The following is a 21,553-nucleotide window of genomic DNA, read 5'->3' on the forward strand; positions in this document are numbered from 1 at the left end:
TTCAGCCAATCAGAGACAGGCTCTGTATATATCTGAGACCTGTGATATACTGATGAACAGGAGTATAATAGGAGACCTTTAAATACTTGTGACTGGGTTTTTCGGTATCCTGGTTACGTCATCTCACTACACGTAACCCGTTACTCCCCAAACCTGTAGATGTCCATATTTCTTCTGAGCTCTTTAGGTTCTTCTCATCCATGCTGGCTTAAATCTTTACTCAAGTTCATTGATTATCTTGTAAACACTTAATAGAGTTAACGGTTTCTTCACAAAGCTGTTGTGAAGTGTTCTTGAATTCTGGTCAAACGTTTAAACTAATCCAAGTGTGAAATAGTTGTGATAAAAAGGGAACTCTTTGTGAATCCAGAATGTCTTAGGCATCATTTCAGTCATTGCGTCAGAACAGTGAGTTACCAGAAGCCTTTATCATATTTACCAGGATGTGGCCAATTTCTGTCAGAGGAGGTGACTTTAATGCTATCTAAGTCTTTTCTAGTTTCCTCTTCCTCATCACACCAACACATTTCAGTGTGAACTCACTTTGACATGTGCAAAGATCACTTTTTTCCATCACTTTATTAAGCTCCACATCTACCCCTCAATATCATTTCAGTAGAAGTTCATTTGTTATAGTGTTTGCATGAACATTTGAACCTGTGCAGAATCGGTGCATCAATAACCACAGAGTGAGCTGCAGGTGTTTAAGGGGAGTGTTCACGAGGGGGATTACATGGAGGTTAAGCTTCTTCATCATCATAGCTGCAGAAAGTTTCCGTCCCAGGTGGCTCACAAACAGCTTAGCTGGACACAGTTGTCAGCAGCAGGAAAACATCAGAAATGGAATCGTAGGGCTGCACAATAACAAGTGGGTCAGAAATGATAGAATCCTCCCAAAAGCTAATCCAGTTGAGCTGAGAACTTGGAGTCCTCGATTAGACGTTCTGTTTCCTCGTTTTTAATATTGAACTTCAGCATGTTGATGGGACACACCATAGATGAGAGTAACACCGACGTCACTTCCGGGCGAAAATGACGGCCCGCCCACTTTTGGGGGAAAACAACGCTGTCATTTGATTGGCGGTCGATACAAATTCTGAAGTCTTTGTCAATCCGATCAGAGATTTTTGAAAACTGTGGATTTTTGGATCTTCAAAGAGCCCGATCACGATGGCCAGGCAGGCAAACAATTACTTTAAATCATTGGAAATCGACGATCGGGCTCGATATATGGTTACATTAAAATCAGTAGGCGAGGCCGTAATTTCACCAGCTGTTACTCTCATGAGCGAGGCGGGAAATAATAGTTTTATCACGCCAAAAAGCTGCTGTGTCGTTTATGGCTCCATGTTTCTGAACTTCCTCTAAGAAGAAAGGACAGTAAAAGAAGAGCTCTGTGGCTTCAGGCTCGATCGCCATTCAAATAACAGCGTTGTTTTCCCCCAAAAGTGGGCGGGGCCGTAATTTTCACCCAGAAGTGACGTAGATGTTGCTCTCATCTATGGACATCGATCGCCTACTGCTATATTTAACCAAATATCGAGCCAGATCGTCGATTTCAAATGATTTCATGCAATTGTTTGCCTCTCTGGCCATCGTGATCGGGCTCTTTGAAGATCAGAAAATCCATGGTTTTCTTACATTTCTGATCGGATTGGCAAAAACTTCAGAATTTGTATTGACCGCCATTCAAATGAAAACGTTGTTATCCCCCAAAAGTGGGCGGAGCAGTAATTTTTGTTACTCTCATGTATATCCATCTGTCATTTTAAGGGAAAATATGCTAAATATATATTCAGACAGACTGAGAACCTTTAATTAAATGTATGTACTTGCATATAATCAAATGATAATGAACAACACAAATGTTAAAATGCAGAAACTGATGCCAAATCTTTAGCTTTGTGAGACTGTGGGTAACTGTTAGCGACGGCTTGCTAATAAGCTCAAAATGATGATGCTAACCTGTTAATGTTTAGCAGATATTCACCTCATTATCTTATTTTGTGTTGGTACAAGTGCTAATACATTGCATAGCGTCTCCAGCTTTATCAACCTTTACTCGCCAAAGAAAGATATTCAATAATAATTCAAATGTAAATAATGAGAGCCACTCATTGGGCCATAGCTAGCTCGTTATCTAAAATCTGCTAGCAAGCTTGTAAGATAGGTCGCTAACATAAGCTAGCTAACTATTTGGATGAATAGTGAACGTTAGCTAGTTGTTTGATAGATAAATTGCTAATGTAAGGTTTTTACTTAACAAACAATCTAGTTAATGTTTGCTATCTATCTATCTAGCTAGCTGGCAAGCTAGTTTGTTAACTGACAGGTTAGCCTAGTGGGTCTCTGGTTAACTCGTATTTCTACATGTCAGCACTGGGCTCCTTTGTCTTCTGTCACTGAGTTATTCTAAAGTGTCCTCATGGTCTTCAGTCTGCAGTCTCATATGTTCTGGTTCTTCTCGTAGCTCCTCATAGCAGAGCATCTTCACCACAAGACTCTACAGAGTTATTAACATGTCCTCATATCAGATATTACTGTCATATGTCCTCCTGCAGTCATTATGGCGCGTTTCCACTGCAGGCCTCGCTCGGTTTGGTTAGGCCTTATTAGGCCCGGCTCACTTTAATGCTGCGCTTCCATTACAGTTTAGGAACTGGGGCAGTTACTATAGTAACGCAGTGTAGGCGGAGCCCTGACGTCATCTTCAATGAGAGCCCCAGAAAAACAACACAGCCGTTAGCTCTTAGCACTCAGAGCTCACAGCTCTTCATATCTGTTCAGAAACTAGACAAAAGTTAAACAAGTACAAACCACAGACTGTCTGTGTCATAGCGAATACAGTCGCTGGTTTGTTTATGTCTGTAGGCCGTTGTTGTGAGTGTGGACGGTCGGAGCATATATAACGTTAGCTTAGCCAAGCTACATTTAGAAAACACGCATTTTAAAAGGGTTCTTCGCCTGCCGTCTGTCTGCAGACTTGTCAAAGCATTAATTCATGGTTTTTACTAACCGGTATCAGTATGTTGTTACTTCGGCATCATTTTGAAACGTGTATTACAATTAAATCACGGTCAAATATGTTCATCTTGTTGTAGTTGTAGCCCCCTTGCCAGCGATTCTCTCTCTAGTTTAGCATTCTTTCACACACACATACGGGTTTTGGGCCGAGGGCGACACCGTACTTCCGGTATCAACCATTTCACGCGAGGTGCATACAGAATATCAGTCTATTGCCTTAATCAATATAGTCAACTCTAAAATACCACATATATGCAATGGCATGATAATATTATTGTGACAAGTGGGGTATTCACCTGGTGTTTCCAGAAGATAGACGTAGATGCTGCCAAAATCGACCGAAGGCCACTTTTGAGGGTCGTAATTCCATACATTGTACATCCAACAACCCACACAGCTCTAGTTTACGCTGGTAACGACCTAGAGCACACCCCTCAAGTCCAGAGATGTAATCCGAAGACATGCAGCGATTTTTTCGGTCGTTAATTCAGAAAAAAAACCTAGTGCGCTCTGCCTGGCAACATAAGCTAGCTGTTTATATTAGCATCGCCAGGATTTTTGTACCTCCAGAAAAATGGCGTCTTTATAAAAAAATATATGGCGCGCGTTGCATTGTGGGTAGCTGTGACGTCACTGTGTGTGAAAGAATACTCAGCCCGACTCAGCCTGGTTGTTCCTGGCCCTAGAACCACGATTTAGTCGGGCCAGAAAAAAGGTGAAAAAGTAGCCCCGGGCCAAAACTAGGCCAAGTGGAAACGCAACCAAGAAACGGGCCCCGCACGGCTCGGCACGTTTAAAGCGAGCTACCCGCTGCAGTGGAAACGCGCCATAACAGAGGATGCTGTGAAACATCCCATCACTGCAGTGTATGTGTGAATAAAGTCCACCATCTTAGTGTGTTAGCAAGCTAATATTAGCATTATTTACAGTAAGATATATATTTTTTCCCACTGGAAATACATTTAATTTGGCTATGACCTCATATTTTAGTTTTTGTAAAACATAGACTAAAAAACAGTACATATTCCCTGAGCTTTAACTGCATTTAACAGAAAAAAACAACTATTATCTGCGAATAAAATGGTAACTTTAAGAGAAGAAACTCAGACATTTTCAACTTCAAGTAAGACTGTCTGAATATTGAGCAGATGTTAGATTTTAAGAGCTCTCCTGTCCTTTTTCAACATTCAACCACGCGTGTGTGTTTTGCCGTGTCCATGTTTCCTTGTGCAGCGTATTGCGTGACATCTTCCTGTTTTCTACCAGAATAGCTCAGAAGATTTTTAGTAAGGATTTACAAGCTCTTTTAAAAATAGTTTAATGTAGCGTGACTGCTGTTGCTCTTAGCAAAAGTACCCGGTCTGAAAACAGAAACACTGCTGATTAGATCTGTCTCCTAATTTCATTAAAGAGTAAGCAAGATTTGGACGAGGCCTTTGAATGACAACAAACCATGATTGGTACTTATGGAGAGACACTCAGGCGCAGAGAGGAAAGGAAAGAGGGATAAAGAAGGGATTCAGGCAGAACCTCAGTCGCTCTTAATCCCCCCGCGGCTTTTCTGGAGACCTTAAACAGATTGACGATAGATGTGTTCACAGACAAAGGTTTAAACTGCCTGTAACACAGTGTTGCTGTCTGCTTCAGAGAGTAACGTTTATTGACTGAATATAAAGTAAAATGTACAAGTTGATTATGGTATGGTTACACAGCTGGTTAACCAATTTCCGGGGCACACTAAAGTAGCTGTTAGGTGTTAGCTACGAGTACAAGACTGGTCAAAATACACTAGCCAATGTCTTTGGTCACAAACACAAAATACAACCACGCTAAATATTAAACAATCCTACAAAGATCAGACAAAGTTAAAGTTGTCCAGCTTTATAATCCTGAACGTCACCAAGCGCTCCGGTCCCAGATGTGTGCATCACTCTTTAGTGTCCCCTGGTCTCCCAGCTGTGTGCGTCACTCTTTAGTGTCCCCTGGTCTCCCAGCTGTGTGCGTCACTCTTTAGTGTCCCCTGGTCTCCCAGCTGTGTGCGTCACTCTTTAGTGTCCCCTGGTTCTCCCAGCTGGTGCGTCACTCTTTAGTGTCCCTGGTCTCCCAGCTGTGTGCGTCACTCTTTAGTGTCCCCTGGTCTCCCAGCTGTGTGCGTCACTCTTTAGTGTCCCCTGGTCTCCAGCTGTGTGCGTCACTCTTTAGTGTCCCCTGGTCTCCCAGTTGTGTGCGTCACTCTTTAGTGTCCCCTGGTCTCCCAGCTGTGTGCGTCACTCTTTAGTGTCCCTTGGTCTCCAGCTGTGTGCGTCACTCTTTAGTGTCCCTGGTCTCCCAGCTGTGTGCGTCACTCTTTAGTGTCCCCTGGTCTCCTTTGTGTTTGAGCTTCTTCAGCGTTTGGTTCCTGCAGCTTTTAAACGCTGCCATGTCTCCTCAAGCTGCTGGATGTTCTCTAAACGCTGCCATGTCTCCTCAAGCTGCTGGATGTTCTCTAAATGCTGCCATGTCTCCTCAAGCTGCTGGATGTTCTCTAAACGCTGCCATGTCTCCTCAAGCTGCTGGATGTTCTCTAAACGCTGCCATGTCTCCTCAAGCTGCTGGATGTTCTCTAAACGCTGCCATGTCTCCTCAAGCTGCTGGATGTTCTCTAAACGCTGCCATGTCTCCTCAAGCTGCTGGATGTTCTCTAAATGCTGCCATGTCTCCTCAAGCTGCTGGATGTTCTCTAAATGCTGCCATGTCTCCTCAAACTGCTGAATGTTCTCTAAACGCTGCCATGTCTCCTCAAGCTGCTGGATGTTCTCTAAACGCTGCCATGTCTCCTCAAGCTGCTGGATGTTCTCTAAACGCTGCCATGTCTCCTCAAGCTGCTGGATGTTCTCTAAACGCTGCCATGTCTCCTCAAGCTGCTGGATGTTCTCTAAACGCTGCCATGTCTCCTCAAGCTGCTGGATGTTCTCTAAACGCTGCCAAGTCTCCTCAAGCTGCTGGATGTTCTCTAAACGCTGCCATGTCTCCTCAAGCTGCTGGATGTTCTCTAAATGCTGCCATGTCTCCTCAAGCTGCTGGATGTTCTCTAAACGCTGCCATGTCTCCTCAAGCTGCTGGATGTTCTCTAAACGCTGCCATGTCTCCTCAAGCTGCTGGATGTTCTCTAAACGCTGCCATGTCTCCTCAAGCTGCTGGATGTTCTCTAAACGCTGCCATGTCTCCTCAAGCTGCTGGATGTTCTCTAAACGCTGCCATGTCTCCTCAAGCTGCTGGATGTTCTCTAAACGCTGCCATGTCTCCTCAAGCTGCTGGATGTTCTCTAAACGCTGCCATGTCTCCTCAAGCTGCTGGATGTTCTCTAAACGCTGCCATGTCTCCTCAAGCTGCTGGATGTTCTCTAAACGCTGCCATGTCTCCTCAAGCTGCTGGATGTTCTCTAAATGCTGCCATGTCTCCTCAAGCTGCTGGATGTTCTCTAAATGCTGCCATGTCTCCTCAAACTGCTGAATGTTCTCTAAACGCTGCCATGTCTCCTCAAGCTGCTGGATGTTCTCTAAACGCTGCCATGTCTCCTCAAGCTGCTGGATGTTCTCTAAACGCTGCCATGTCTCCTCAAGCTGCTGGATGTTCTCTAAACGCTGCCATGTCTCCTCAAGCTGCTGGATGTTCTCTAAACGCTGCCATGTCTCCTCAAGCTGCTGGATGTTCTCTAAACGCTGCCAAGTCTCCTCAAGCTGCTGGATGTTCTCTAAACGCTGCCATGTCTCCTCAAGCTGCTGGATGTTCTCTAAACGCTGCCATGTCTCCTCAAGCTGCTGGATGTTCTCTAAACGCTGCCATGTCTCCTCAAGCTGCTGGATGTTCTCTAAACGCTGCCATGTCTCCTCAAGCTGCTGGATGTTCTCTAAACGCTGCCATGTCTCCTCAAGCTGCTGGATGTCTCTAAACGCTGCCATGTCTCCTCAAGCTGCTGGATGTTCTCTAAACGCTGCCATGTCTCCTCAAGCTGCTGGATGTTCTCTAACGCTGCCATGTCTCCTCAAGCTGCTGGATGTTCTCTAAACGCTGCCATGTCTCCTCAAGCTGCTGAGTGTTCTCTAAACGCTGCCATGTCTCCTCAAGCTGCTGAGTGTTCTCTAAACGCTGCCATGTCTCCTCAAGCTGCTGGATGTTCTCTAAACGCTGCCATGTCTCCTCAAGCTGCTGGATGTTCTCTAAACGCTGCCATGTCTCCTCAAGCTGCTGGATGTTCTCTAAACGCTGCCATGTCTCCTCAAGCTGCTGGATGTTCTCTAAACGCTGCATGTGTTGTTGCTGAAGATGTTTTTTCATGTGAAACATTTGTGTTTTTATATCTGCATCCTTTCTGACGCTGCAGCGTGTTTCTCATGATGGAGGATTTTAAACCGTTATAGCGTTGGCCCCCTTAAACTGGCATTAGCATTACTATTCACTTCAATTAAATGTTATGTGATGAAACAACACAATAATATGTTGTACTGACCGGGAGAGAAACAATTGTATTGCCTTTATAATGTAAACATATATTTGCCAGCAGAAGTGACTGTTTTTGGTGTTTCTTTCACATCAATATAACAGAACCTGAGACATGACGAGAAGACTTTAAACGCTTTGGCTTCCAGCGCTTGTAATAACAGGCCGAGCCAAAACAGCGCATTAGATCTGTGAGGACACCAAATATGAGCGGCAGAGGACATAATCCATTTTGGGATACAATCCTATATTGCCCTAATCTGAAGGGGAAGGGATGATCATGTTATTTCATAGAAAACCGGATGGAGTGGTTTCATCCAAATGTGGATCTCTGCTGGGACAAACAACGCCATGTGTGCACATGTTTATCTGGTAGTTCTGCATGTAGCATGTAGCATTCAGGTTTCTACAGTTTGTTGAGATGTTATTGGAAATGATTTTCACAGAGTCTTTGTTTCTAAAATAATGAAAAATAAACCAAGGCAGGCTCAGATCTGGAAAGGAAAGAGAATGTGTGCTGAAAAGTACATTTATGCAAGAACTGAACTTAAGTACGAATTGGAGGTCCTTGGAATTCAATTGTGTATTTTCTTTCTGTGTCACCTACTGTGTACTTATACTCAACTGAAATATAAAGGGAAATATTTGTACTTCACTTAAATTGTTTTACTCTATAGATTCAGATTTTTAAACACGAAAGAGAATCTGTTTTCGTCTCATTATGGTTTTGTTTCCTCTGCAGATTCATGGAGGAGATGAGCGGGGATCCAAACTGTGAAGACATGCAGAGAAAAGACCAGAGATTACCGTTCCAGGTGAGAGGACTCTTTAAAGTAGAGACACTACACACTGATATACACCTGAACATCAGCAGGAGAGGACTCTTTAAAGTAGAGACACTACACACTGATATACACCTGAACATCAGCAGGAGAGGACTCTTTAAAGTAGAGACACTACACACTAATACACACCTGAACATCAGCAGGAGAGGACTCTTTAAAGTAGAGACACTACATGCTGATATACACCTGCACATCAGCAGGAGAGGACTCTTTAAAGTAGAGACACTACATACTGATATACACCTGAACATCAGCAGGAGAGGACTCTTTAAAGTAGAGACACTACATACTGATATACACCTGAACATCAGCAGGAGAGGACTCTTTAAAGTAGAGACACTACATACTGATATACACCTGAACATCAGCAGGAGAGGACTCTTTAAAGTAGAGACACTACATACGGATATACACCTGAACATCAGCAGGAGAGGACTCTTTAAAGTAGAGACACTACATACTGATATACACCTGAACATCATCAGGAGAGGACTCTTTAAAGTAGAGACACTACATACTGATATACACCTGAACATCAGCAGGAGAGGACTCTTTAAAGTAGAGACACTACACACTGATATACACCTGCACATCAGCAGGAGAGGACTCTTTAAAGTAGAGACACTACATGCTGATATACACCTGAACATCAGCAGGAGAGGACTCTTTAAAGTAGAGACACTACATATACACCTGAACATCAGCAGTAGAGGACTCTTTAAAGTAGAGACACTACATACTGATATACACCTGAACATCAGCAGGAGAGGACTCTTTAAAGTAGAGACACTACATACTGATATACACCTGAACATCATCAGGAGAGGACTCTTTAAAGTAGAGACACTACATGCTGATATACACCTGAACATCAACAGGAGAGGACTCTTTAAAGTAGAGACAACTACATACTGATATACACCTGAACATCAGCAGGAGAGGACTCTTCAAAGTAGAGACAACTACATACTGATATACACCTGAACATCAGCAGTAGAGGACTCTTTAAAGTAGAGACACTACATACTGATATACACCTGAACATCAGCAGGAGAGGACTCTTTAAAGTAGAGACACTACATACTGATATACACCTGAACATCATCAGGAGAGGACTCTTTAAAGTAGAGACACTACATGCTGATATACACCTGAACATCAGCAGGAGAGGACTCTTTAAAGTAGAGACACTACATACTGATATACACCTGAACATCAGCAGGAGAGGACTCTTCAAAGTAGAGACACTACATACTGATATACACCTGAACATCATCAGGAGAGGACTCTTTAAAGTAGAGACACTACATACTGATATACACCTGAACATCAGCAGGAGAGGACTCTTCAAAGTAGAGACACTACATACTGATATACACCTGAACATCAGCAGGAGAGGACTCTTCAAAGTAGAGACACTACATGCTGATATACACCTGAACATCAGCAGGAGAGGACTCTTCAAAGTAGAGACACTACATACTGATATACACCTGAACATCAGCAGGAGAGGACTCTTCAAAGTAGAGACACTACATACTGATATTACACCTGAACATCAGCAGGAGAGGACTCTTTAAAGTAGAGACTCTACATACTGATATACACCTGAACATCAGCAGGAGAGGACTCTTTAAAGTAGAGACACTACATACTGATATACACCTGAACATCAGCAGGAGAGGACTCTTTAAAGTAGAGACACTACATACTGATATACACCTGAACATCAGCAGGAGAGGACTCTTTAAAGTAGAGACACTACATACGGATATACACCTGAACATCAGCAGGAGAGGACTCTTTAAAGTAGAGACACTACATACTGATATACACCTGAACATCATCAGGAGAGGACTCTTTAAAGTAGAGACACTACATACTGATATACACCTGAACATCAGCAGGAGAGGACTCTTTAAAGTAGAGACACTACACACTGATATACACCTGCACATCAGCAGGAGAGGACTCTTTAAAGTAGAGACACTACATGCTGATATACACCTGAACATCAGCAGGAGAGGACTCTTTAAAGTAGAGACACTACATACTGATATACACCTGAACATCAGCAGGAGAGGACTCTTTAAAGTAGAGACACTACATGCTGATATACACCTGAACATCAGCAGGAGAGGACTCTTTAAAGTAGAGACACTACATACTGATATACACCTGAACATCAGCAGGAGAGGACTCTTCAAAGTAGAGACACTACATACTGATATACACCTGAACATCAGCAGGAGAGGACTCTTTAAAGTAGAGACACTACATACTGATATACACCTGAACATCATCAGGAGAGGACTCTTTAAAGTAGAGACACTACATGCTGATATACACCTGAACATCAGCAGGAGAGGACTCTTCAAAGTAGAGACACTACATACTGATATACACCTGAACATCAGCAGGAGAGGACTCTTTAAAGTAGAGACACTACATACTGATATACACCTGGACATCAGCAGGAGAGGACTCTTTAAAGTAGAGACACTACATACTGATATACACCTGAACATCAGCAGGAGAGGACTCTTCAAAGTAGAGACACTACATACTGATATACACCTGAACATCAGCAGGAGAGGACTCTTTAAAGTAGAGACACTACATACTGATATACACCTGAACATCATCAGGAGAGGACTCTTTAAAGTAGAGACACTACATGCTGATATACACCTGAACATCAGCAGGAGAGGACTCTTCAAAGTAGAGACACTACATACTGATATACACCTGAACATCAGCAGGAGAGGACTCTTTAAAGTAGAGACACTACATACTGATACACACCTGAACATCAGCAGGAGAGGACTCTTTAAAGTAGAGACACTACATACTCATTGTCATTTCTACACTGTAGCTAGCTGCTTTGTGCATATGACAATAAAACCTTTAAATCTTGAATCTCCAGATCTTCCCTGGCCATGACCACGCAAAGGAGCGCCTGCCCTCCATCGTGGTGGAGCCCACGGAGCTCAGCGAGGTGGAGAGCGGCGAGCTGCGATGGCCTCCGGAAAACCCCGAAATGGAGGAAGACGAGGAGGATTTATTCCTGGAACAATGCATCCCCCCCGCAAACATCGCAGACTGGGGAGACGAAGAGGAGGAAGAGGAGACGTCGGTTCATCTGAACCAGCAGCAAGGCTTGACACTCATCGGTGAGTCTGACATGTAATATTCAAAGGTGGAAGAAATATTATGTTCTATTTTATTTATATTTACTTGCACTATTTTATCTCTTTTGTTGTGTTGCACTGTTGGATGATTCTGTGACCTCAGACTTTCATTGATATATCTACAGAGATGGCAGAAGCACACACATCCTTCACTCAAGTAGAAGTACAGATACTCGTGTTTAACAATACTCTGGTAAAAGTAGAAGTACTGACTAAACTTCTTTGCTCAAGTAAAAGTAAAGAGGCTTTGAAATGTATTTCAGTAAAAAGTACCCATAACTAGCAGCTGCTTTAAAGAGTACCTGACCTCCCTTTATATTAATAGAACAATAATGTCATTGTTAGCTAATGAATGTTTCCATGCTGAACAACGGCAACATGACAACGTTTCCATTGGTCCCTCTTCTTTAGAGAAGACCAGGAAATGATGGATACACGGATCGTGTTCAAATCAATAGGCACGCAATGACTCTAAAGAATAATGATCACGCAATCAAACACACATTCAGACTAAAGGAACCAGCTGTTTGGGAAATGAGAGAAGTAGAAAGTACAAGTATTTGTGTTCAACATGTAAGAAGTAGAAAGTACAGGTTATTTGTGTTCAACATGTAAGAAGTAGAAAGTACAGGTATTTGTTCAACATGTAAGAAGTAGAAAGTACAGGTATTTGGTTCAACATGTAAGAAGTAGAAAGTACAGGTATTTGAGTTCAACATGTAAGAAGTAGAAAGTACAGGTATTTGTGTTCAACATGTAAGAAGTAGAAAGTACAGGTATTTGAGTTCAACATGTAAGAAGTAGAAAGTACAGGTATTTGAGTTCAACATGAGAAGTAGAAAGTACAGGTATTTGAGTTCAACATGTGAGAAGTAGAAAGTACAGGTATTTGAGTTCAACATGTAAGAAGTAGAAAGTACAGGTATTTGTGTTCAACATGTAAGAAGTAGAAAGTACAGGTATTTGTGAGTACAACATGTAAGTAGAAAGTACAGGTATTTGAGTTCAACATGTGTGAAGAAGTAGAAAGTACAGGTATTTGTGTTCAACATGTAAGAAGTAGAAAGTACAGGTATTTGTGTTCAACATGTAAGAAGTAAAGTACAGGTATTTGAGTTCAACATGTAAGGTAACAGGTATTTGAGTTAAACATGTAAGAAGTAGAAAGTACAGGTATTTGTGTTCAACATGTAAGAAGTAGAAAGTACAGGTATTTGAGTTTCAACATGTAGAGAAGTAGAAAGTACAGGTATTTGTGTTCAACATGTAAGAAGTAGAAAGTACAGGTATTTGATGTTCAACATGTAAGAAGTAGAAAGTACAGGTATTTGGGTCAACATGTAAGAAGTAGAAAGTACAGGTATTTGTGTTCAACATGTAAGAAGTAGAAAGTACAGGTATTTGAGTTCAACATGTGAGAAGTAGAAAGTACAGGTATTTGAGTTCAACATGTAGAGAAGTAGAAAGTACAGGTATTTGTGTTCAACATGTACGAAGTAGAAAGTACAGGTATTTGAGTTCAAATGTAAGAAGTAGAAAGTACAGGTATTTGTGTTCAACATGTAAGAAGTAGAAAGTACAGGTATTTGAGTTCAACATGTAAGAAGTAGAAAGTACAGGTATTTGAGTTCAACATGTAAGAAGTAGAAAGTACAGGTATTTGTGTTCAACATGTAAGAAGTAGAAAGTACAGGTATTTGAGTTCAACATGTAAGAAGTAGAAAGTACAGGTATTTGAGTTCAACATGTAAGAAGTAGAAAGTACAGGTATTTGAGTTCAACATGTAAGTAGAAAGTACAGGTATTTGAGTTCAACATGTAAGAAGTAGAAAGTACAGGTATTTGTGTTCAACATGTAAGAAGTAGAAAGTACAGGTATTTGGTTCAACATGTAAGAAGTAGAAAGTACAGGTATTTGGTTCAACATGTAAGAAGTAGAAAGTACAGGTATTTGAGTTCAACATGTAAGAAGTAGAAAGTACAGGTATTTGTTCAACATGTAAGAAGTAGAAAGTACAGGTATTTGTTCAACAGGTAAGAAGTAGAAAGTACAGGTATTTGTGTTCAACATGTAAGAAGTAGAAAGTACAGGTATTTGAGTTCAACATGTAAGAAGTAGAAAGTACAGGTATTTGAGTTCAACATGTAAGAAGTAGAAAGTACAGGTATTGAGTTCAACATAAGGTATTTGAGTTCAACATGTAAGAAGTAGAAGTACAGGTATTTGAGTTCAACATGTAAGAAGTAGAAAGTACAGGTATTTGAGTTTCACATGTAAGAAGTAGAAAGTACAGGTATTTGTAGTTCAACATGTAAGAAGTAGAAAGTACAGGTATTTGAGTTCAACATGTAAGACGTAGAAGTACAGGTATTTGCTGTTCAACATGTAGAAGTAGAAAGTACAGGTATTTGTGTTCAACATGTAAGAAGTAGAAAGTACAGGTATTTAGTTCAACATGTAAGAAGTAGAAAGTACAGGTATTTGAGTTCAACATGTAAGAAGTAGAAAGTACAGGTATTTGAGTTCAACATGTAAGAAGTAGAAAGTACAGGTATTTGAGTTCAACATGTAAGAAGTAGAAAGTACAGGTATTTGAGTTCAACATGTAAGAAGTAGAAAGTACAGGTATTTTGTTCAACATGTAAGAAGTAGAAAGTACAGGTATTTGAGTTCAACATGTAAGAAGTAGAAAGTACAGGTATTTGAGTTCAACATGTAAGAAGTAGAAAGTACAGGTATTTGAGTTCAACATGTAAGAAGTACAGGTATTGAGTCAACATGTAAGAAGTAGAAAGTACAGGTATTTGAGTTCAACATGTAAGAAGTAGAAAGTACAGGTATTTGAGTTCAACATGTAAGAAGTAGAAAGTACAGGTATTTGTGTTCAACATGTAAGAAGTAGAAAGTACAGGTATTTGAGTTCAACATGTGAGAAGTAGAAAGTACAGGTATTTGTGTTCAACATGTAAGAAGTAGAAAGTACAGGTATTTGAGTTCAACATGTGAAAAGTAGAAAGTACAGGTATTTGAGTTCAACATGTAAGAAGCAGAAAGTACAGGTATTTGAGTTCAACATGTAAGAAGTAGAAAGTACAGGTATTTGAGTTCAACATGTAAGAAGTAGAAAGTACAGGTATTTGTGTTCAACATGTAAGAAGTAGAAAGTACAGGTATTTGTAGTTCAACATGTAAGAAGCAGAAAGTACAGGTATTTGTGTTCAACATGTGAGAAGTAGAAAGTACAGGTATTTGTGTTCAACATGTAAGAAGCAGAAAGTACAGGTATTTGAGTTCAACATGTAAGAAGTAGAAAGTACAGGTATTTGTGTTCAACATGTGAGAAGTAGAAAGTACAGGTATTTGTGTTCAACATGTAAGAAGTAGAAAGTACAGGTATTTGTGTTCAACATGTAAGAAGTAGAAAGTACAGGTATTTGTGTTCAACATGTAAGAAGTAGAAAGTACAGGTATTTGTGTTCAACATGTAAGAAGTAGAAAGTACAGGTATTTGTGTTCAACATGTAAGAAGTAGAAAGTACAGGTATTTGAGTTCAACATGAAAGAAGTCAAAGTAAAAAGTCGTCAGAAAAATAAGTAGTGGAGTAAAGTACTGATACCACAAAGATGTACTTAAAGGTCCCATGTCATGCTTTTCCGGTTATTACCCCACGGTTTTTCTGCATGTAAACGGTCTGCAGAGTCACAAACCCTCAAAGTACACCCTGTAGCGAGTAAAACTCTAATACAGAAAATACCTGTCTCTGCTGCCCCAGAACGCCTCGTTGGACATTTCTCTTTTTCTTCCTGGGTACAGTGACGTATGGAGCCGTTACGTTACGTCCACGGAGCCGTTACGTTACTACTTCCTCACACACACACACACACACACACACACACACACAATCTTTTCTCAGCTGCAGCTCCGCCGATTTCTCCGCCTGAGACGGCGGGATGCGGCCAGGCTACACAAACTCACAGCCAGGCTGCGTGCGTGTGTGCGTGTGTGTGTGCTCGTGCTGGGTTTCGCTGTTTCTCAGACGGCCACTGGGCTCACAGGGAGAGGGGGGGGCGCTCCAACAAGCCGTTTAGGACAGAGAGTGAACACACATACTATACAGCAGTGGTTCCCAAACGGTGTGCCGCGGCACACTGGTGTGCCTTGAGGCAAGTCCGGGTGTGCCGTGGGATTTTGTGACAACCATACGTTATTATTGAAATATACAACTACACAAAAAATATTATTTTTTAATTTACTATATCAGTACTTTGTAGGTTTATATGTACGTAGTAATCTGTGCGACTTGCGCGTCCACATCTCCACGTGCAGTGCTGCATAAACATGGCTAAGTCAGCGATAACTCTCGAGGGGTGGAGGTATGCCCATTATTTTGAGTTCGTCCGAAGAATAGACAGGAATGTGACGGTGAGGTGCAAACTGTGTCCAGGCCAGAAGCTGTTATCCACTGCTGGAAACACCACGTGGTCAAACCTCAACAAGCACCTGCAAAGAACACATGCTGAGGTGAAGCTACCACACAGCTATTTGTTGTTTGTTTATATCACGCAGTCTGTTCTTCTTCTCTGTCTTCCGGTTGTTGTCTGTTTTGAATGACAAATACACACTACCGCCGCCTGCTGGTAAGGAAAGTTATTGCCACTCACGCATGCGCAGTTCGTACGTGCTCGGTGAGTAAAGTAACGAGTTACTTTATGTAGATAGTAACAAAGTAGTGTAATATATATAGATATTTTTTTTAAAGTAATATATTAAAAATGTTTTAGTAACGACCCCATCTCTGGAGTTGGCGTTCTCTACTCTGATTTACATGAAGAACAACAGGAGGTCACGGCTCTCTGTTGAACAGGACTTGCGAGTGGCCCTCTCCTCAGCGCCCCGACAGGCACATGTATCTCACTAATTTGTAAGTCGGCAAAAATATTTACAATAGCACATGTTTCAATGCTGATTGCTGAAATGTTACATTTATAATTTGTAGTTCAGGACCATGCAGTGCAGCTTCCTTGCATTGACAGTTCTCTGTGCTGAATTTCTGCTGAGTTTCCTTTGCCTCATTTGTAATGTTGTGACCTGTCTGGTTTAAATGAGTGTGTTGCTGCTTTGATGAAGCCTAATTTGATAAAGTTTCAAATTAATTTCTGAAATATTTCGTTAATAAATATTTCATGAGTAATATAGTTGTCTTTGTCACATTTTATTTGGCATTAGTAAATAATTATGTACATTTACAGATATTTTACATGATATGAGTGATAACACGTGTTATAAGGGCTATTTTGCACAATAGGTGTGCCTTGAGATTTTTACTTGTCCTTTGGTGTGCCTTGGGCACAACAAGTTTGGGAACCACTGCTATACAGAGATGCAGAGAAACCAATGTGAGTTTGGACCATTGCACAATATAAATCTATTCTAGTACCTCAACAATGGAAATATGATCAGTAGAAATGGCCATGACTTGGGACCTTTAAGTACAGTAACGAAGTTGACAACAAATGCCTTGAATCTTGAATCTACTATGTTCAGAAAACACCCCATTAAAGATTCTCACAGAGTCACCGCTTTTATACCATCCAATCCAATCCACTTTATTTCTATAGCACATTTTAAAAACAGAGGGTTTGCCAAAGTGCTTCACAATGAACATAACATTATAATAAAATATAATATTACAAGAACTGATAAAAGGCACACATAAGAATAGATAAAAGGCACATAACCATCTCACTTTTCTAATTATTTGGTGGGAATTTGACCTCACAGACTGGAGTCAGCATTTCCAGGGTGTCTTGTTTCATTCTGGAAAACACCCAGATTTTCTGTCCCCTAGTCTTGAAGTCAGTGGATTACTGAGTGTGCTCTTGGTTGTTATCCTAAAATATGGCCTGTGGTTGACGCAAACTGAAGAGATTTTAGCGTTTTGTTATACAACATAAAATACGTTGCTTACGTCGAATATGGTTTTGGGTTATTGCAGAAAATAATCTGTCAAACAAATGTTTATGATACTTACACGTTTAGTTCAGCAGGATAATCTCCACATATTAAAACCACTTTATGATTTCTGAAGCAAAAAGCTAACGTTAGGCTATAAAGGCACTACAGCACCGTCACATGACTTCACGTCACCACCAATAAGCTAAAGGCGGCTAATGTTGGACTATAAAGGAACTACAGCACGGTCACATGACTTCACGTCACTACCGCTAAGCTAAAGGCGGCTAATGTTGGACTATAAAGGAACTACAGCACGGTCACATGACTTCACATCACTACCGCTAAGCTAAAGGCGGCTAATGTTGGGCTATAAAGGAACTACAGCACGGTCACATGACTTCACGTCACTACCGCTAAGCTAAAGGTGGCTAATGTTGGGCTATAAGGAACTACAGCACGGTCACATGACTTCAGATCACCAACCGCTAAGCTAAAGGTGGCTAATGTTGGGCTATAAAGGAACTACAGCACAGTCACATGACTTCACGTCATCACCGCTAAGCTAAAGGAGGCTAATGGTTTGGCTATAAAGGAACTACAGCACGGTCACATGACTTCACGTCACCACGCTAAGCTAAAGGTGGGCTAAGTTGGGCTATAAAGGAAACTACAGCACGGTCACATGACTTCACGTCACCACCACTAAGCTAAAGGTGGCTAATGTTGGGCTATAAGGAACTACAGCACGGTCCACATGACTTCACGTCACCACCGGCTAAGCTAAAGGGGCTAATGTTGGGCTATAAAGGAACTACAGCACGGTCACATGACTTCACGTCACCACCGCTAAGCTAAAGGCGGATAATGTTGGGCTATAAAGGAACTACAGCACGGTCACATGACTTCAGATCACCACCGCTAAGCTAAAGGCGGCTAATGTTGGGCATGATGACGTTTAGTCGTCTCATAGACACTTGTTAGCAACCTCTGTTTTTAAATTCACCAGTGGGGTATTTACTGACGTACACTTCAAATCTCTTCATCTTGTGTTAACCACAGGAAGTGATAAAATGCTAAACAATTTCCCAGTTTTCAGAATAATTCCTGCACCACTCTATACACAGGAACATAACTTATTTAAGGTGGTATTCTAAAGCACCTAACTGACACTCTTGTTTTCAACAGAGCATTAACACATGGTGTCTTTATATGTTTCTGCAGACCTCCAGTCGGATGCTTTTAGAGACGACACCCCCACTCTTCCCCCGAGCAGCGCTCCAGCCCTCAACTGACTTCACCTCAGAGGACCTGCGGTGAGGAAACATCCTGAAGTTGAGTCTTGCAACAATTGTGACGAAACACAGCGACACGGACTCTAACAGCGACAGAAAACGTGAACTAAAAAGCCAATGAGGAAAACACCAGTATTTCTAAATATGTCAGGATGTCTACACTCATTAACACATTTCCAGACATAAAGAAGTCAGCAAGGTGTCCTTTTAAACTTTTAGGGAACCTTTTGCTAACTCTGCGTTTCATTTCCTGTGTTATTTCCTACATTTTTAAAGGGCTAAGTGAGGCATTAGGGCTGAAGGAGCACACCCTGCTATGGCAAGACATGTTATTTACTTTGTGTTCGGTTTTATTTTACAATTACGTCATCCCTTTAGCCTGGACTTTATCAAACATCTTTCCCACCGGTGGCTTCTAAAGGGTTTAGCTTCACTTGGTTGTGGATCCACTTTGCTTTTTGCTGTGGAGCAATGAAAGATGAGACCAGTGTATTTCCTCTAAATATCTCAAGGAAGCCATTAGTGGCATGTATCATCATGCATTATGATTACTGACTCATTCCCACAGTGTTACAACAATCACTGGCGTTCTTTGTGGACATTCAGTTATTAAGCCATGTTGAAGCAAACAAAACAAAAGCAGGCAGCTCTTAATTTTCATTACAGCAGTTGTAGACATCATTGAGAATTGTAGTTTTGTAATAATAGTCTCATTTGTTTGTAGGCTGATTTGTGAATACCTTGTATATATAAGTGTTTGTGTTGATGTAAAATGGTTATTATGAATTTGACAATAAAGTATATTGTCCAACTAATGCATGACGTTTTTTTTGGGGTGCTGAGATTTATAATTTAGGAAATGCAATGTTACAATAAAAACTACAATGTTATGTATGGGAAATGTGCAAATTATATGTTAATGACTGTTTAATGTTTGCCTCTCTATTGATCTTTGATTGTTCTATGGTGGCAGACAAATGCAAACCCAATCCCAAACCACGCCCTGCACCCCCTACACTTGCGCGTTCACGCGGAGGGTCCGCCATATTGAGGGCTGTTCCAAAGCAACGAGTGTGGAGCGGTGTGGAGGGGGAGTGGGCTATCAAGCCCTCAAACAGCGAGTCTGCAGCGGTGCTGACTTGAGACCGGTCTCTACCATGGATGTACAATAAGAACTGGATACAGCGTGGGAGGCGGGGCCTCATTCATTCCTATGAGAGTTGCTCATTGGCGCATGATGATAAAATGGCCCAACTTTTGAGAGAGTGAAACGTCACAGATTACCCGGCATGCCTGAGAAGTACCCGTATGTGCACTCATAGAGCATGCGCAACTTTAACCAAAATGCTCGTTCACATCAAGCACGTCAATTTGCGTACACGTAACAGCACAGCGCGTTCATGACAGCATGGTAATGGATTGTTGTTATCATGGATTTGATATGAACAGCTAGCAGCTAGCGGCTAGCTAGTAATGATGCTAATGTACACATCAATCGTTATGTACTTATATTACGCTGTAACAGGATCTAGTGATATCCAACAGAGCTTCATTTAGCATGAAATTATTATTGCACTGTATATATATATATTTATATACAGTGCAATAAGCTTCTTAGTGCAATACGAAGCTACAGGGACGTTAATAATGTCGGTAATATTAACTTTATTTAATACAACATTTACGGTACAAGATTTAATCATACAGCCCATGTATGATAATGAATTACAGCAAACATGTGCAATATATCCATTATTACAGCTCCGTGGGATGGCAGTAAGACGATATGGATCCGTTCTTATTGTGCATCCATGGGTAAAGATAAACGCAACTCACATTGGTTTCTCAAACAGCATCTCTGTAAACTACGTGTATTCACTGAATTTCACTCTCTGCCTTTAACGACTCGTTGTAGCTCCAATAGCTCCAGCCCCACCCTCCCTGGGAGCACAGTGTGCTCTGATTGGTCGGGACACGTAACGTGAACGTGCCGGGCGGCGCGGTCCCGTGGGTTAGATGCGCGTTCATAATGCAGAGGGAAATAACTCTCAGAATAACGTTATTAGCTAATTATTACAACGTGAGGAACGAATGTTTTTAATAAGGGCTATACAAGTGTTCATACTGGGTAGTTTATTTAGTTAAAAAAAAATTATCCAACGAGTTACAGACCACTCTTTCCCCATGTAAGTCAATGGGAAAAAGAGTTTCCGGGCCTGGCAACCAAACGGAAGTGTAGTACCGCCGTTTGGCCAGCACGAATATTTTCATCTGAGTCCGGCGCACTTCCTGGGGGCTTGGGCTGCTTCTCAGGTCGACTATTTTCATTTTCTCGCTCCTCGGTCCTCGGTCTCACCGGAAGTTGATTTGCCTGCGCCATCTTGAGTACCGTCCCATGGCTCTTATTTCTGCCGGAGGACCGAGGATCGAGGAGCGAGGAGCGATCATGGAGGAGCGATAACCGAGGAACCACCAGACCATCCTCCGATGAAATCCTCAGATACTCACCCCGCCCCCTTACTGTGTATCGCTCACTGATTGGACGAGGCAGTGCATGCACGGATCTGATGCTTCTTGACATGAGAGCAGAGTGAAGAAAATACATGAACCTCACGGGAGTCACTACTCAGTTTATACCGTGTTTTGTTTCAATGAATGTTTCATTTAGTTACAAATATGTGATATATCTGAACAACAAAGTGGTCAAAAATCATTTTATTCATTTTATTGGAAATATTTTCATGATCACTTTTTTCGTTTTACAT

General features: G+C 41.4%; 1 protein-coding gene across 1 annotated transcript; it reads left to right on the top strand.

Annotated features, from left to right (window-relative positions):
• Positions 1-8,269: 8,269 nt before the first annotated feature.
• lbhl (LBH regulator of WNT signaling pathway, like) lies at positions 8,270-19,449 on the top strand. The gene is made up of 3 exons (XM_034199223.1): positions 8,270-8,318; positions 11,275-11,521; positions 18,718-19,449. Exons 1-3 carry the CDS (start codon positions 8,286-8,288, stop codon positions 18,786-18,788), a joined length of 351 nt encoding a protein of 116 aa, XP_034055114.1. The 5' UTR covers positions 8,270-8,285; the 3' UTR covers positions 18,789-19,449.
• Positions 19,450-21,553: the final 2,104 nt, after the last annotated feature.

Source organism: Gymnodraco acuticeps, unplaced genomic scaffold (assembly GCF_902827175.1).
Source record: "Gymnodraco acuticeps unplaced genomic scaffold, fGymAcu1.1, whole genome shotgun sequence".
NCBI lineage: Eukaryota > Metazoa > Chordata > Actinopteri > Perciformes > Bathydraconidae > Gymnodraco > Gymnodraco acuticeps.